This window comes from Brassica napus, chromosome C8, assembly GCF_020379485.1.
Source record: "Brassica napus cultivar Da-Ae chromosome C8, Da-Ae, whole genome shotgun sequence".
Classification (NCBI taxonomy): domain Eukaryota; kingdom Viridiplantae; phylum Streptophyta; class Magnoliopsida; order Brassicales; family Brassicaceae; genus Brassica; species Brassica napus.
The window spans coordinates 34,237,414-34,256,281 of record NC_063451.1 but is presented as its reverse complement, the minus strand read 5'-3'; the positions used below and the strand labels follow the sequence as shown (position 1 = coordinate 34,256,281).

The 18,868-nt window shown below is 40.1% G+C and overlaps 1 protein-coding gene across 1 annotated transcript; it reads right to left on the bottom strand.

Moving 5' to 3' along the window:
* Positions 1-16,171: 16,171 nt before the first annotated feature.
* LOC106378817 (putative F-box protein At1g57580) lies at positions 16,172-17,862 on the bottom strand. The gene has a single exon (XM_013818882.3). It carries the CDS (start codon positions 17,406-17,408, stop codon positions 16,173-16,175), a length of 1,236 nt encoding a protein of 411 aa, XP_013674336.1. The 5' UTR covers positions 17,409-17,862; the 3' UTR covers position 16,172.
* Between the last annotated feature and the right edge of the window lie 1,006 nt (positions 17,863-18,868).

Sequence of the window (18,868 nt, the reverse complement as noted above, 5' to 3'; positions counted from 1 at the left end):
CCGACTGAATAGAAAAAAGCCAAATTTAGAAATTTAAACCAAGAAATAAATGAATTGAACTTAAAAAAAAAGAACTTACGGATTCAACGATTTCGTTGATTCGAAACCGGGACAAGTTGGTCGAAGCCGTCGAAGCGTCATCCTCGGTTTGAAGCTGAGACACTTCGTCTACCACCTGAGTTTGGACCAGGTCGACCACGTCCCTCACAAGACCGTCATCAATCTGGCCGGTCTTCTTGTTGGTATACGCCCTCCTCATTAGGGCGAGATCATCGACCGGCTCGCCATCATTTTCTTCCGCCTTGAAAAAAAACATAAAATTAAAGAAACATTAGAAATTAGAAGAAATGCACAATAAATTTAAATTCTGAAACTCAAATAATTGAAGAAAAAGCGGTTGAACTTACCATGCGATCTCCGAGAGTGGCAATAGATTGAGCACCCAAGTTATGCTTGTAGATGCCCTTCCCTTTACGGTCGCTCCTGCGGTTGGTGGAGTTGGTGGAAGAAGTTTCTTTCGTCTCCTCCTTATCCCAATGCGCACACAACTCCTTCCAGACCGTATCGTTCATCGACTTTGGGACCTTTTAATTAAAAAAAAAAGAAAAAGTTTAATAAATTAAAAAATAGTTTAATAAATTAAAAAATTGTTTAATAAATTAAATCGAACCTTATTGATTTCCCACTTCTTCTTCCACTCGTGGATCTGCTTCCCATAGTTGTCCATTACTTTATGGACGAAGTGGTGATAGATAAAGAGCGTCTCATCGGAATTCCAGTTGAACTCTTGCTGAAAAAAAACACAATTAGTAGAAAATTTATATTAAAGATTAAAAATATAAGTAAAAAATTAGAATACTTACCGCAAACTGACGAAACCACAGAACCTGCTTGTCGGTTGGGAAGTGAGTGAAAGTCGGATGTCCACTGTCGAGGGCCGAGTACATCATACGGTTGATCCATGCGCTGATCCCGTTCCCGGATCGGTTGAACCTTATTAAAAGAACAAACGGTTAATAATGAATCCAAATTTAAAGAAAAAAAATGTTTAATTACCATGTTTGACCCCGTCCATGTGGATACGGAGTGAGATACGGAAGATGGTCACGACCGGGCTGTTGAACCAACTCCGCAACCCTCATCACTCCCGGAGGAACAGGAGCGGATGCAGCAGCGGGAGCGAGAGGAGCATGAGCGGGTGCAGCAGAGGGAGATGTATGGTTGGAGCTGTGGGGCGAAGGGGAATCCTGAAAATGGCTGGAATCCCGAGACTGGCTCCCCGTACCACCACGACCACGACGCTGTCGAGGCCGGGTCTGATCATCATGAGACCTGTAAATTAAAAAAATATATTTAATAAATACAGAAATATATAAATTAATTTTTTTATTAAAAAAAAATCCCAAATAATTTAATCACAGAAAAAGATTTATATATATTAAATTTTTTAATAAATATATAAAAATAGTTCTAATAAACAAAAATAGTTTTAATAAATAAAAATAGTTTAATAATTACAAAAAATAGTTTTAATAATATATATATATATGAAAAATATTTTTAAATCCCAAATAATAGTATTTAATCACAAAAAAGTTTTATAGATATTTAAAATGTTTTGTAAAATCCAAAAAATCGAATTTATATAGAATTTTTTTTTGTAAAATCCAAAAAATCGAATTTATATAGAAAAATCGTTTTGTAAAATACAAAAATCGATTTTATATACAAAAATCGATTTTATAAATACAAAAAATAAAAAAATTATAAAAAAATTCTAAATCAATTCAACAAAACAAATTATTCAACCAAATCACAATTCTAAACCTATTATACAACCAAATCACAATCCTAACCAATCACCCTAACAAAAATCTATCAAAACTACACAAAAACCTAACAAATAGAACCTAAGAGAGTGGGATAGGGTCCTTACATGATTTGTGTAAGAGAAGAGGGAGATCGCCGGAGATATCGTCGGAGAGAAGGGGGAAATCGCCGGAGAGGAGGGAGAGGAGAGGAAGAAGAGAGAAATGGGGAAGAAGAAGAGGCTCGTGGTTATAAAACCTAGGGTCCGACGGACATTATCCGTCGGAATTCCGTCGGAATTCTAATTTCAATTTTCGCGAAATATTTGCCCGGTAAAATGAAAATATTCCGAGGAAATTCCGACGGATAGTAAAATATCCGTCGGAATTTCTTCGGAATATTCCGAGGAAATACCGAGGAACTAGTGTTTGGGGTTTCAAAACATCAATTTTTTTTGCCGTATTTCATTTCTTATACAATTGTAATGCATACCATTGAGGATTCTTTGTATACATGAGCATAAACCATGAAATAACAAATTTCAAAACTAATTGAAAGTATCTTCTTCCTCGAAATTTCCTCGGAATATTCCGAGGAAATTCCGACAAACTAGTGTTTGGGGTTTCAAAACGTAATTTTTTTAAAAACAACGCATCGATCGATGCGTTTTTGAACAAAAACAAATCGATCGATTACTAAGATGGCCCGGGCCGTAAGATTGTGATCGATCGATGAGAGTATCCCATCGATCTATCGACAATCTGAATTGTTCCTCGGAATTTCCTCGGAAAATCTTGTATGTTTTTTTAAAAATGCATCGATCGATGCGTTATAGAACAAAAACGCATCGATCGATTACTAGGATGGACCGGGCCGTAAGATTGTGATCGATCGATGAGATTAACCCATCGATCTATCGACAATCTGAATTGTTCCTCGGAATTTCATCGGAAAATCTTGTATGTTTTTTTAAAAATGCATCGATCGATGCGTTATAGAACAAAAACGCATCGATCGATTACTAGGATTTACGGGGCCGTAAGATTGTGATCGATCGATGAGAGTAACCCATCGATCTATCGACAATCTGAATTGTTCCTCGGCATTTCGTCGGAAAATCTTGTATGTTTTTTTAAAAATGCATCGATCGATGCGTTATAGAACAAAAACGCATCGATCGATTACAAGGATGGACCGGGCCGTAAGATTGTGATCGATCGATGAGAGTTTCCCATCGATCGATCGACAATCTGAATTGTTCCTCGGAATTTCCTCGGAAAATCTTGTATGTTTTTTTAAAAACGCATCGATCGATGCGTTATAGAACAAAAACGCATCGATCGATTACTAGGATTTACGGGGCCGTAAGATTGTGATCGATCGATGAGAGTAACCCATCGATCTATCGACAATCTGAATTGTTCCTCGGAATTTCGTCGGAAAATCTTGTATGTTTTTTTAAAAATGCATCGATCGATGCATTATAGAACACAAACGCATCGATCGATTACAAGGATGGACCGGGCCGTTAGATTGTGATCGATCGATGAGAGTATCCCATCGATCGATCGACAATCTGAATTGTTCCTCGGAATTTCCTCGGAAAATCTTGTATGTTTTTTTAAAAACGCATCGATCGATGCGTTATAGAACAAAAACGCATCGATCGATTACCAAGATGGCCCGGGCCGTAAGAATGTGATCGATCGATGCGTTATAGAAACAAAACGCATCGATCGATGCGTGTTCGGAAAACAGAATTATAAGGCAAAACCCGACCTTTTTTGGATCTAAACCTTAGAACTCTCATCCCCTCCGATTTCCCCTATAATTCGCCCCCCCCCCTTTCTCTCTCTATAATCATCCGATTTGAACAATTTTGGGCTCTATTCCACTTGATTTTTCGAGCTCTACCTGATTCCTACACTCGTCTTCACCCTAAGACAGGTATACTCCGCGAATCTCCACATTCTGAAATCGTGTTCTTGAGCAATTTTTGGGTTTTGTGAATTTCTTATTTCCGTGTTGATTCCTTGATCAAATATGCATGAAACAGATGTTTAAACATGGAATAGAACACAATTGTCTGTGATCAACGAGTTTGGAACACAATTGAGATGATTTAGGGATTGAGAATTTTTTTCAATTTCGTTTTTTTTATCACAACTCGATTTCGCCTTTCATTTTCATGTTGCTTTGAGTTCTTAATTGATTATAACCATGTTGAGAGCAATGATTCTATTTTGTAGAGAATGAAGCGCACGAAAACATCAGCAAAGAAGAACACACAAGAAGAGGGTTCGTCTCAGCGAGAGACGCAAAGGCCAAAGAAGTGGGATAAGTCTGATACCACCCACTACAACAACATGAAGAAGGTAGCCGTTCCGGCTACACAACTAGCATGTCCTGAGACGATGACAATATTGGGAATCAAAGCAGACATTGAAGGACTGTTCCAGAACATGGGTCTAGGCCAACTATGCAACCTCAAGGAACCCACTTATCCGGAGTTGGTACGCCAGTTCATAGCATCCGCATACGTCACCCGTCCCGATGATAGCCATCAGGAAGGTTTTCTGGCATTCGTAGTGCAGAAAGTATACTATGAGGTATCTTTCACAGACCTCTGCGGACTATTTGGATTGAGTGCGGGGGAGAGGACATATGGTCTTTATTGGACTTCAGAGCTGTTGAACTTCTGGGAAACGATTGGCACAGGGGTTTATAGATCTTCTCAGGCAAAGGAGTCACTTATCCGGAGCCCAGTACTGAGATATGCGACACGCCTCATTGGCTCATTGCTATACGGGACAACCACAGCCGCATCAGTCACGCAATGGGAGTTGTGCCTCCTGTACCAAGGTGTGAGGCATTTGCTACCGGCATTTGGAAACTCTACATTCCCACCTGCTACTGCCTTCAACATGGGAGCGGTGCTGGCCGCAAACTTAGCAGGATACAAGGGGAAAGTAACCAAATCCAAGAGCAATGCATGTGGATTTGGTGCAGTGATTACTCGGATCCTTAGACATGTGGGTGTAGACTGTGAGAACCACCAGGTAGCACTGGACAGATCGAACAACATTGCTTGGAACTACCTGGATGTCATTTCTCTAGTAAGTAAGGAGTTCATAGCTGGTCCCCACTCGAGGATCGATCGGGATGGTCCTTACGTCTACGTATTCCAGGACCGAGCGAAGAAAACACTCTACTGCCACCTGCCTCAGATCGGCCTGACTGCTCTACTTTCAGAGGCTGCAGTTGAGTTTCTACCCCCTGCTACCGCACTAGTAGACAAGCCATCCTTCTTCACGCCAAAATATCAGACCAAAGGCAAGGGCGTGGTTGATGAAGAAGGACAAGATGAGGCTGCACAAGCCATTCCAGATGATTCACAACCCCATCAGCTACTCCCATCAGACTCCAGCCAGTACAAGCTGCAAGAGCTTCCACCGAACGCCACTTCGCGCCAGCAACAACATTGGAGAGATCAGAGCATAAAGACAAACAACGACATGCTACACAAGATCTGGGCTGCCATTTCACGTATCAGGCCGTGTCGTTGCCAAAAGGATGATGTAGTTCATCGGGACAACTCTCCATCCAGCTCTGGTTCGGGTTCGAGTGGTACACACATGGTAAGAAAGAGGTCCAAGAGACCCAACGATGCAGGAACATCTGGAGCAGGAGACGAGGAGTAGGAGCTATCACCGGCTATTTTATTTTCTTTTCTATTCTAACGTTTTATGGTCTTATTTTCTGTTAATTTTGAACTGAGTTTTTTTTTAGGTTTCTTAATTATGAGTTCGTATTTCTTTTACATGGTTTCTTTGTTTTATTTGGTTGTGTTTTGTGTAGCTTTTAATTCGTATTCAGCTTTGCCTTGCTAGATAAACCAAATAACTATTATCCAAGGAAAGAGGTTATATCAAGTGTTCCTCGGAATTTCCTCGGTATTTCTTAAAAAAAAAAAAAAATAAGTTCAATGGTAGTCTGTTTCCGAGTCATCATCACCAGATGAATCTGAATCTGGATCTTGGTGAAACTCTCCAATTACTGGTTCATCCTCTACGTGAACGACGGCTTCCTCTCCAAAGTCGGTTAAATCGACTACAAGGCCAACTCCAGCTAAATCTTCTGCTGCACTACAGTTGCCGGATGTGCTTGGTTGTAGTGGGTCTTCCAGCTCAGAACTTCCCTGAACTCGGCCTCTCGGGTTGAGTCTTGTAACAGTAACCCATGGATCATCTCTGTTCCTTACCCGGGGGTACTTGATATAACAAACCTGTAACATTTAGAAAAATTATAAATTAATACACATGATGATGAATCATTCTGAATAATTAACATTTAATTACCTGATCGGCCTGGGAAGCAAGAATGAAAGGATCATAATATTGCAGCTTTCGCCTCGAATTTACTGATATAACACCAAATGCATCTGTTCTCACACCTCGATCTGGGGTGTTGTCGTGCCAATCACAATAGAAAACAGTACAGCGCAATCCAACCATGCCCAAATACTTGATTTCCAAAATCTCATGTATGTGTCCGTAGTATACATCATCTCCTGATGCAGAACAAACGCCAGCATCATAAGTCGTACTCGAACGTCTCCTCTTCTGAGTTGTGAATGCATATCCTCGAGTACAAAATCTCGGATATGACTTCACAACAAAGTTTGGTCCAACGACCATCTCACGTATCCAATCGTCAAATGTTTCACCTCTGGCCAAACCAGCAGACACCTATTAATAGCACATATATATATATTATATCAATAAATGTGAATTAGTATAAATATGTGATAAAATATATTTTAATTTGTTTAAAGCACTCACATAAGTAAACATCCATCCAGTAAATTCTCTCTGCTTCATTTCTTCTAGTTCGTCCTCTGTGGCGTATCTATACTCGAACCGCTTTTCTGCCATGAAAATCCTGTATATGATGACAATAATGTAATTAATTAAGATTTAAATTTCAACTTGTTAAAATAAAAATTTGTAAGCTCATTTATTTACCTCTCATATTGAAGAACGTCTTCGCAGTTGGTGAGCAAATATGTTTGCAAATGACTGCGCTCCTGCTCAGTAAGTCGACGGTCCTTTGGTTTTCCGCTAAGTCGTCCAACGTCTGTGAAAATGTCTGGAACCGTAACATGATATGTTGCCCGTTCGCCTCTATCATCATGCCGAGCAGGTCTTCTGTTTTTGGTCTGAACTTCTGCTGGAAAGTAGTACTCGGCAAAGTTTGAAGTTTCTTCATTGATCATCTGTGCGACTATAGAACCTTCCACCCTACTTAAATTTTTCACCATCTTCTTCAAATGGAACATATACCGCTCATACAGATACATCCATCTATACTGCACAGGACCACCAAGTTCCAATTCTCTTGCCAGGTGAATAACAAGATGCTCCATAACATCAAAAAATGAGGGAGGAAATATCTTCTCAAGGTTGCACTGAATCACGGCTATGTTAGTCTTCAAATTTTCAATACCTTCAAGAGTCACTGATCTCGTGCATAAATCGCGGAAGAAACCACTTATCCCTGCAATTGCTTCATGAACATTTCGTGGTAATATTTCCTTGAAGGCGAACGGAAGGAGGCGCTGCATCATTACATGGCAATCGTGGCTTTTCAAGCCAGTAAACTTTCCTTCCTTTCTGTCGATACAGTTACGCAAATTTGATGCGTAACCGTCTGGAAATTCCACATCGTTTGAAATCCAATCAAAGAACGCATCTTTTCCCGCTGCATCAAGTCGGTATATGGGAAAAGGAGCCCTACCATTCTCATCAACATGAAGTTCTGAACGAGCACATATATCGACTAAATCCAGTCTTGACTTCAAATTATCCTTTGTTTTACCTTGAACATTAAGGATCGTGTTCATGAGATTGTCAAAAAAGTTCTTCTCAATATGCATGACATCTAAATTATGCCTTAGCAGATGATCCTCCCAGTATGGCAGATCCCAGAAAATACTTTTTTTGTGCCAGTTATGTAGTTCTCCAACAGCATCTACCGGAAAACGCTCATGTCCACCGACTTCTGGCGTCCTTTCTGCACCAAAATCTCTTAGTTGTATCTTCAAATCTTTCCCACAAATTTCCGGAGGTGGACTGTCAAACACCCTCTTGTTCTTCGTAAACAAATTCCTACTCCTACGATATGGATGATCAGGTGGTAGGAATCTCCTGTGACAGTCAAACCAACACGTTTTCCTTCCGTGCTTTAGTTGGAAAGCATCAGTGTTATCTTGACAATATGGACATGATAGCCTTCCATGCGTTGTCCATCCAGACAACATACCATATGCTGGAAAATCACTTATTGTCCACATTAGTACTGCCCGCATTTGAAAGTTTTCTTTACACGAAACATCGTATGTTTCAGCACCTTGAGCCCATAGTTGTTGCAACTCATATATTAGTGGCTGAAGAAACACATCAAGTGATCTCTTAGGATGCTCTGGTCCGGGAACGAGAATCGAGAGAAACAAAAACTCTCGTCGCAAGCACAAGTTTGGGGGGAGGTTGTATGGTGTAAGAATGACGGGCCATAGAGAATACTGTCTTCCACTCTTGCCAAACGGACTGAAACCATCAGTACATAATCCAAGGTAGACATTTCTTCTCTCATACGCAAAGTCGGGATACTTTGATTGGAAATGCTTCCACGCTTTTGCATCTGAAGGATGTCTGATCTCACCATCTGTTGAGTGCTCCGCATGCCATCTCATTGGTTGCGCTGTGCGTTCAGACAGATACAACCTCTGCAACCTTTCCGTCAAAGGTAAATACCACATCCTTTTATATGGCACTGGAACTCTTCCAATTGTATCTTTATAACGAGGCTTTCCACAAAATTTGCATGTAACCCGCTGTTCATCCACCCTCCAATAAATCATGCAGTTGTCGCTGCATACATCTATTACCTGATACGATAAACCAAGACCAGCTACGAGTTTCTGAACCTCGTAGTATGAACCAGGAGCTACATTATCCTCGGGTAGAATACCTTTTACAAAATCAGCAATCGCATCCACACAGTCTTCAGCCAAATTATAATCTGTTTTAATGCCCATCAATCTTGTAGCAGATGATAAAGCTGAATGACCATCTCTGCAACCTTCGTACAATGGTTGCTTTCCAGCATCCAACATATCATAAAATCTCCTAGCTTCTGCATTGGGTAAATCTTCCCCTCTAAAATGATCATTTACCATCTGCTCAGTACCTACACCATAATCTACATCCGTTCTAATTGGTTCTTCTAATCTAACCGCTGGCTGAGGTTCACTAGTACTACCATGTTCATAATCAGTTTCCCCATGATGATACCAAATTTTGTAACTTCGTGTAAACCCACTCAAATATAGATGAGTCCAAACATCCCACTCTTTAATAACCTTTCTATTTTTACAATTAGAGCAAGGACATCTTAACATACCTGTTTTTGCTTCCGGTTGTCGGTGAACTAACCCCATGAATTCAGTTATACCTCGTTGGTATTCTTCCGTAAGCAATCTCGTGTTCGGATCCAAATGAGGTCGATCGATCCAAGAACGAAAATAATTTGAAGAAGACATATTTTTTATGAATCAAATTCGTGTGTAAATAGAGTAAGAGGGAGGATGAAGATATGAAGTGAATGAAGAGGAAGAGGAGTGCTTGTATTTATAGTTTAAATCCTACCGACATACCGAGGAAATTCCGACGGAATTCCGACGGACAAAACTAGTTCGTCGGAATTTCCTCGGAATTTTGTAAAATCCCCCAACGGCTCTCCAACGGCTATAATATTTCCTCGGAATTCATCGGTTTTTTCCGAGGAACAGAGTTTTCCTCGGAATTTCCTCGGAATATTCCGACGGACTGTAGTTTCCTCGGAATCCCGTCGGTATATTCCGAGGAAATTCCGAGGAAACCCAATTTTGTGTTTCCTCGGAATTTCCTCGGAAATTCCTCGATATATTCCGAGGATTTCATTTTCCGTCGGAATGTCCGTCAGAATATCGCTGTTTTCTTGTAGTGTCTCTCTCTACCTCTCTTGATCGTAACAAACTTGATCGACAGACTCTAACCCTCTCAACAACCTGAGCTATTTAAAGACTCTCCCTTTCTATACAAAACGACATCTCTATTTCTCGTTTTACTAACTAATGGATAACTCCGGTTTACCTAAACCAGATCCTAATTAGATTATCAACTAAACCCGAGAGAGAGAAGAGTACTAAATTACTTACAAAATACTAAGACATATTCTTCAAATCTCCACCTTGTCTTGTATTTGCTCCCTTCTCTTCTAGTGACTCAAGATGAATGCTTCCACCTTCTTTATCATGAACAAACCGCTCACTCGCATGAAACACCTTCACGCGTAAACACTTTCCTGAGAAAACTCTCTCAGCTTCTGATCTCCTGAGCATACTTACTCAGCTGCAGGCTCCACCTGAGCCTACAGTCTCCTTCTTCAGTTTCTTGAAACCCTCAGCAACTCCAAGGCGTCTCGAAGTTTGCCAACTGAGAGGACCTTGGTGAATATATCTGCTGGATTATAGGCTGTTGCGATCTTCACTACTTGAATATAACCTTCTGATATCAAATCCCTGATGAAGTTATACTTGATCGCCATATGCTTTGTTTTCTCATGAAACACTGCGTTCTTTGCCAGTGCAATAGCACTCTGAGAATCACAGTGAATCTTCACAGCTCCCTGTTTGAAGCCTAACTCTCTCATGAATCCTTGCAACCACATTGCTTCCTTTGCAGCTTCTGTTAATGAAATATACTCTGCTTTGGTTGTAGATAACGCCACCACCTTCTGCAACCCGGACTTCCAACTAACTACATTACCTCCCACAGTGAACGTCATCCCTGAAATTGATCTTCTCCTGTCCAAGTCTCCTCCATAGTCGGAATCACAATAACCTTCAACCTCAAAATCTCCTTCATTCGTATAACAAAGCTTTACGTCTCTTGTTCCTTTTATATAACGCATGACCCACTTCACTGCCAACCAATGCTCCTTCAAAGGTTTGCTCATGAACCTACAAACAAGACCCACTGCATATGCAAGATCAGGTCTAGTTCCAGTCATTGCGTACATAAGACTGCCAACTACATTCTGATACGGAATCACTCTCATTCTATCTTGTTGCTCTCTGTATTCTTTCTCTGTTGCTGACCGAAGCTTGAAGTGAACTCCCATAGGAGTTTGAACACTGTTAGCTTGGTCCATTCCATATGTATCCAACACTTTCTGTAGATAGTGACCCTGAGATATCGTAAGTGACCCTTTAACTCTGTCCCTGACTATCTCCATACCCAAAATCTTCTTCGCTTCCCCGAGATCTTTCATCTCAAATTCTGCACTCAATAACTCTTTCAGCTTAAGTACATGATCCTTCACCTTTGAAGCTATTAGGATATCATCTACGTATAGCAACAAATACACATATTGTTCGTTTTCCATTTGCTTGAAGTAAACACATAGGTCGAAGTCACTTCTGCTATAACCGTGCTTGGCCATGAGCTCATCAAATCGTGTGTTCCATTGTCGCGGTGATTGTTTCAGCCCATACAGAGATCTCTTAAGCAAACAGACTTTATCAGGATGCTTCTTGTCTACATAACCTTCTGGTTGCTCCATGTAAATCGTCTCATCAAGGTACCCGTGCAGAAACGCCGTTCTGACATCCATCTGCTGCAATTCCATGTCGTGATGAACTACCATAGATAAAAGACATCTGATAGAAACGTGTTTGGCCACGGGAGAGAAGATCTCTTGATAATCTATTCCCTCTTTCTGACTATACCCTTTCGCAACTAATCTCCCTTTGTATCTTGGTGGCTCCACTCCAGATATACCATCTTTCCTTTTGAAAACCCACTTGCACCCTATTGGCCTCTGAGTCATTACTCTATCAACTAACACCCACGTCTTATTCTTCTTTAAGGACTCCATTTCTTCATCAGAGGCCCCCAACCACAAGTCTCTGTCTGGATCCTCTAATGCTTCTTGGTAGCTCCTCGGTTCAGTTCTACCTGCATCCTCAACAACAAGATAGGCATAACCAGCAATATCTTCATCATTAGGATATACCTGATAATCTTCTAATCTGACAGGTGCGCGTATCTCTCTGCGACTTCTATCTCTAGCCAATTGATAATCACTCAGATCCTTCTCCTGAGACTCTTCAACTTCATTTGTGTTTTCCTTTTCTTCTTCTTGTTTTACACCATGACTAGCTCCACCTTGAACGTTAGTGTCTGAGTCTCTCAGATCTCCTGCATCATCAAAACTTAAAACTTGATTAGTCGACAAACGAGTGTCTTTAGATGTACCTGCCTCAGACTCGGTTAAGGAGCTCTTGAACATCACGTCTTCTCTAAAAACAACGCTTCTGCTTATGACACATCTCTCATCTTCTATGACCCAAACTTTGTAGCCTTTTACTCCTTCTGGATAGCCAACAAAGACCCCCTTCTTAGCTCTAGGATCTAACTTCCCTTCTGTAGAGTGTATATAAGCTATACACCCAAATCTCTTCAGGCTCGAAAGGTTAGGCGTGACTGAAGTCCATCTTTCTTTAGGTATTTCAAACTCAATTGCGGAAGATGGAGTTCTGTTGATAATATAAACTGATGTAGCCGCTGCCTCTGCCCAAAACTTTTTCTCAAGCCCACTCTCACTAAGAATGCTTCTGACTTTGTTCATGATCGTCCGGTTCAGTGTCTCTGCTATCCCGTTTTGTTGAGGGGTATATGTACACGTCTTGTGACGTACTATCCCTTCTTCTTTGCAAAACGAATCAAACCTCCTGTTACAGAACTCTAGTCCATTATCTGTACGAAGTCGCTTAACTCTTCTCTCTGACTGAACCTCTACCATTTTCTTCCATTCTACAAATCTGTCAAATGCCTCATCTTTGGTTCTCAAGAAATATACCCAAACTTTCCTGGACCAATCGTCTGTGAAACTCAGAAAGTGCTGACTGTTACTCAGGCTTGGTGGAACGTTAGGAGATCCCCATAAGTTAGAATGGATATAGTCCAGCTTGCCCTTTGTGACATGCTTCGCTTGCCCAAAGCTGACCTTGTGTGTTTTTCCAATCACACAGTCTTCACAGAAGTCAATTTCCTTCAGTTTCTCCTTTTCTAAACATCCTTTCTGTGCTAGAACTTCCATCGCCTTCTGACCCACATGTCCTAGCCTGCTATGCCACAGACGAGTGTAACTGTTCTTGTCTGCATTTTCTGTCTCTGTACCGGCGGAGTTGCATGAATCCGAGACTCTTCCCTATCCTTTTAGAATATACAGAGTATCTCTTCCTTTTCTCTGACCTTTCATGATAACCGTGCATCCTCTTACTACTCTTAGTTGTCCATCAGCTCCTTTGAACACACACCCTTTGTTCTCCAAAGTTCCCAGTGAGATAAGGTTTCTTCCAATGCTTGGCATGTACCTTACCTCATGAAGAACAAAAGTAGTACCGTCTTCATTTTCAAACCTTACTGAACCAACTCCTTTTACTTCTGCACTTGTGTTATTTGCCATCCTTACCTTCCCTGCATCTGCTTTTGTAAGGCTCAGGAACACTTCTCTTCGTGGAGTCATGTGAAATGAACAGCCTGTGTCCATAACCCATTCTTCTTGATCAGCCGACCCTTGAGATAAGTTTATCTCACTAGCTATAAGACCCACTAGGTCTTGAGCATCATCTCTAACCATTGCAGCTTCTCCACCTCTGTCGTTTCCCTGTGGATTCTGCTTGTTTCTGTCTAACCACTTATAGCACTGTTTCTTGAAATGTCCTTCCTTTCCGCAGATCCAACATACTTTCTTTTTCTCTGCAGACTTCGACCTTGACTTGCCATTACGCTGCTTTCCCGAGCTAGAGAAGCTCCTGCTGTCTGATCTTCCTCGAACGTAGAGCCCTTCAGACCCCGCTCTAGTACTTGATAGTGACTTCATTTCCTTTTCCTTTGATCTTGCCGAACTTGCAACATCCTCAACCTTTATTGCTTCCCTGCTATACTTCAAAGTCTCTTTAAGCTGATCATACTTCACTGGTAGCGCATTGAGAAGTAACACTGCTTGAACTTCTTCTGGAACATCGATGCTTAGATGACTTAAGTCACCTACAATCTTGAGGAAGTCATCTATGTTCTCGTCTATAGTACGTTGGTCTTTCATCTTGAACCCATACAGCTCAAGCTGGGCGTGGACCCTGTTTGGTAGTGACTTAGGCATGTACAAGGTCTCAAGAAGTGCCCACGTTTCCGCTGCGGTAGTACACCTCTCAATCTTTCGCAAAACATGATCTCCTACATTTAGGAAGATCAAGTTCATCGCCTTTTCGCATCTTTCTAATCTTGATTCCTCATCTACTTGAATCTTCTTGTTATCTTCAGGATCTTGATCGCTCTTCTCCTCCTTGGATTCTTCATTAGAAGGCTTCTCGACGAGCACATCCTTCAACCCTGACACGGTCAGATAAGCGAACATCCTTCGTTTCCAAAGAGAGAAGTCTCTGTTTCCGTCGAATCTCTCGATCTTGACTTTATCGCCGTTCATCTCTGATCGAGCTCGATCTCCCCAAGATCCGAACGAATCGATCACCTCTTCTTCTTCTTAACCTGGCTCTGATACCACTTTGTACGATTCGTTCTCCTTGATCTTGACCTGTAATCAACTCAATCACAAGTATAAAGCGGAAGAAGACACGACGATATGTTGACCCGGTGTTCACCGCACCTCTCCGTACCGGAAAGGCCGCTATAGCTCACCAGAGCTGGGATCGAACCAGCAACTTCACTATATTTGCTCACAATCGAGCTCCGAGATACAATCCTAATCTCTCCTCTCTCTCTACCTCTCTTGATCGTAACAAACTTGATCGACAGACTTTAACCCTTAGCTCAACAACCTGAGCTATTTAAAGACTCTCTCTTTCTATACAAAACGACATCTCTATTTCTCGTTTTACTAACTAATGGATAACTCCGGTTTACCTAAACCAGATCCTAATTAGATTATCAACTAAACCCGAAAGAGATAGAAGAGTACTAGATTACTTACAAAATACTAAGACATATTCTTCACGATTCTTAGCTTTTTTAGTAAAAGTTAAGAAACAGTTTATTAATTTCCACTAAGAACCCTTCCTAAGAACCTCGGGTTAATCATGCTCTTAGGTTCTATGACGTTGCGATCGACTTGTACGGACCACGGTGATTTAGACAAAGGAGAAGAGAAGCCTTCAGAGGGAGATAAATCGACGTATATGTCGTAAAGATCAGGATCTAGATCAGTTTCTTCTTGTTTTTATTAGTTTTGTAAATTTCTGGCGGTTGGTGTCTTTGCTTCAAGGCATTTCTAGATATAAAGAACAAATTAGGCTTCAAGAAACCAAGAAGAACAAAAAAAAATTGGAGATGAAGGTGCCTATCTAGAATTTAAGATGGTTGTGTGTTCTATATATAGTTTATTCAAAATTACAACCGTTTTATCTCAGAAGAACCCTCCACAGATTTTTTTATATAAACCCATTATTCTATTTAAGTTTATTAAATATATCTCATAGTCTTAAATAAATTGGAGCAACCCCAATGCAAGGCTCTTGAGATACTGTCAAGCATGTGCGGTGTACCATCTGTTTACTTGTAAGCGGCTTGATTTTTTACAAAAATTAACATTCAACTAATTATTGGAAGCATGATAAAATAATTATAATTTGCACTTGAGATACTCAAAATTAGACCAGTACCGATGCATGTTGATATTTGTCATCAATAGAGTCCTAGACGATAAAATGTACAATCTGAAGTTACACCACTGCATATACACGATTAAATGTTGGGAATAGATGTTCAAGTCCATTAGGTTATCGTACAAATCAGTCTGGTAACCAATGTGCTAGTTTGCTGGGAGAACTTTACAGGTCTCATTTCAGTGGTAGCATTCTTTTCCTAACAAGATATTTTTTTAAAAAAAAGAAGAAAAGAACAAAAAAGAACAGTGATAGCAAAAGGTCTATTTGATTTGTATCCTCTCCATTATAATTTCAACTCAATTTGATAAAATGAATCATCATACACTGTGAAGACTAGCATAAGAAACATACTTTACTAAAACACGATTTGAACCATTTTATATGTTGGGACGTTTGAACAACCGTTGGCTATTGTAGTGTTGAAGTTTTTGGTTGGTTGAGTGATTCTAAGCAAACTGATTAATATGTACTTCCAATTTTTAAACAAGCACACAATCATAACCGTAGAAAGCATAAAATAGTGTTCATTAGCCAAATTAAGACGCAACATGTTCCTCAAATGATACGGATTTGTTCACACCACTCTTCTTTTCTTTTTAGCACTTTGCTCAGAAAAAAAAACTGTGTCCGGCTGATCTTTTCCTAATTGTTTTTCCACCTTTTCTGATGAGCTTCCATCAATCAGTGCCATAATAGTGCTTAGAGAGGAGATGCGTCCGCCAGCCCAAGGCAAAATCTCATCAAGTCCCACTACATAAGAAGTCGACGGTGTGAACTGAAAAAATTCGTGATTTACACTACACCACCCTGGAATCGAACCCATGACTACCCACTTGTTAGTACTCAAGTCGTACACATGAACCACTTGGTCGCAAAAAAGTGGTTCTTCTTCCTTCGCCCTATACTCCCTCAACAATAAACACTTGCCGTTGTAAGCCTCTAAGTTCCAATAACTAAGCTTCTTTTTGTCCATCATTATGTTTTGGATTTTCTTCACAAAAACCCACTTAGGATCACGGAGAATGTTCTCAAGGGAATAAACATAAATGTATTCCTCCGTTGCCGATATCAATGTTAGTCCATTATTACCTAAGGTGAATAGCGTTTTTAAACTCAATCCCCGGGGAAAACTGGTCGGAATAAGTCGTGCATGCTCTGTTTCGAGATTGAAAGACACGATGCTTCCGTCGTTTCTCAGCCAGTGAAGAGACCTTTCCAAGTAAACAGGTGTTTTCAGTGGAACGCTTGAGAGACAAGTAAGCGTTGTTTTTGGACGTCTCCATGAGTTTTCACCGTTGATCTCAAACTTATACCTACTTTCATAGTCTGTTCCCACATCGACCATGTGGACTATTTTGAAACTCTTGGTGGTTCGATCAACCACCAACCCGATGTGCTTTTTGTTTCCCCGATTAACAACGCCTGTATGGCTAAACACCCCAGTGAAACGCATGAACCAAGACTGGTTAAAGTATCGAAACTTCTTGGTAACTGGATTCACGACGCATAGACGATCATCAATGAAGACTAGTAGAAGGCCAGAGCAAGATCCCAGGATATGACTCTCCTTTAAGGTATCTTTGGTTTTGAGTGACCTAGAATCGCCGTTAGGGTTGTAGGAGAGATAACTTGAGCCAGACGCCGAGATATGTACCAAACCGGATCCAACCCGAGAAGAGTATTCAGATTTAAAATATGGGTCGTTTATATGCGTTTGGAGGGATCTATTTGTGCAACGCATCATCGCCACGGATCTGTGATCTATCATGAAGAGAATTTTGTGCATGAGATCCCTAGGTAAGACGTCCATTGTAGGAGAAATTAATTAGGGTTCTTTGATGTGATTTTTTTTCTGCTTTTTCTAATGTTTATGATGTTAATTGTTATGTGTGTTTGCATTTATATAGGAAACAGATTTGACATTAATGTATCCTATCCTTTTAGTAAAAAGAAATATTTAATACTTTGTTATTTGTAATGTAACTTGAAAAGGATATTGTAATGTAATTTGATTTTTATCTATTTTAATTTAAGGTGTTGGGAATCTCTACAAAACTTGGAATTGTGCCATTGTCTGTTCAACTATAGACCAGTGTTAAGATTGCAATTATGTTCCTTTGAACTCGAGTGATGTAGTTATTAGATCCCATATCGGAATGTTGGAAGGGAACCTTAATCTTTATATATAAAGTTGGTTTTTTCCCTTCTTATGACATGTGGAATGGGGGTTTGTTGACATGTGTCCTCATGTTTTTTTTTGTATTTAAATTTTTTTTCTTTTAAATTATTGCAATTTTCTCCATCAATTTCTAATTGTGTATTATCTAATCCTTCTCACACTTATTGGTCTCTAAAATTCAAGAAATAAATAAAATAATATAAATATATTTTAAATATTTAATTTATTCACATCTAAAAATAGCAAGACTTTTCATCATTTTATTATTTTTACTAATTTTTATTATTTCATTTACAAATTATATTTATTTCAATATTAGTATCATAAGATAATCAAATTAAGAATAAGAAACTAGACAACCAACACATAAACTAAAAAAGCGGGCCAAAGGGAGAATAATAATCTAAAGGCCAAAGCCACCAAAAAGCAGGAAAATATATGCCTAAAACACCGGAATCACAACCAGTAGCTAAAAAGAAAGAAACACCTCACAGACTAAAAAAGAACATACAATACGGCATGCAACTAAAAAACCACAAATCTCTGGATAGAAGGGACCAAAGCTCCAAGAGACTAACTCCGCACACCTATACCAAGGAAAACATGGAAAGAAAAGAAACAACATGAGAGAGGGAGAATGGAAGACAACCACCAAAAAATCAGAGACTAAACTTGAGACCAGAAATAACCTTCCAAGCCCACATAGCATACACGAACGAAAACATTATCCAAATCTCGACTGGCAAACATGGTGAAAGGGAGAGCCACCAGAGATGCGATGAAAGCTGCAAAGAGATGCAAGAATAGAGAGGGAAAGGGAGACGGAGCGAAATCAGAAAACTATGGAGCCGTCCTCGAGCTATATATGAAAGAGAGCATAGAAGTCAGAACACCAAAAACTGGATCTTGAAAACCAAAACGAGCAGAGACTATTGACGGTAAGCCAACGAAGAGGAATACAAAATCAAAGACGAATAAAATCTGACCCAACCAAGGAGATGCAGTTCCTAACATCAGCTGAAATCTAAGGAAGAAGATGAGCAATCAATATTGACTGGAACAACCTACAATGCTGTGGGAAGCAACCGAAC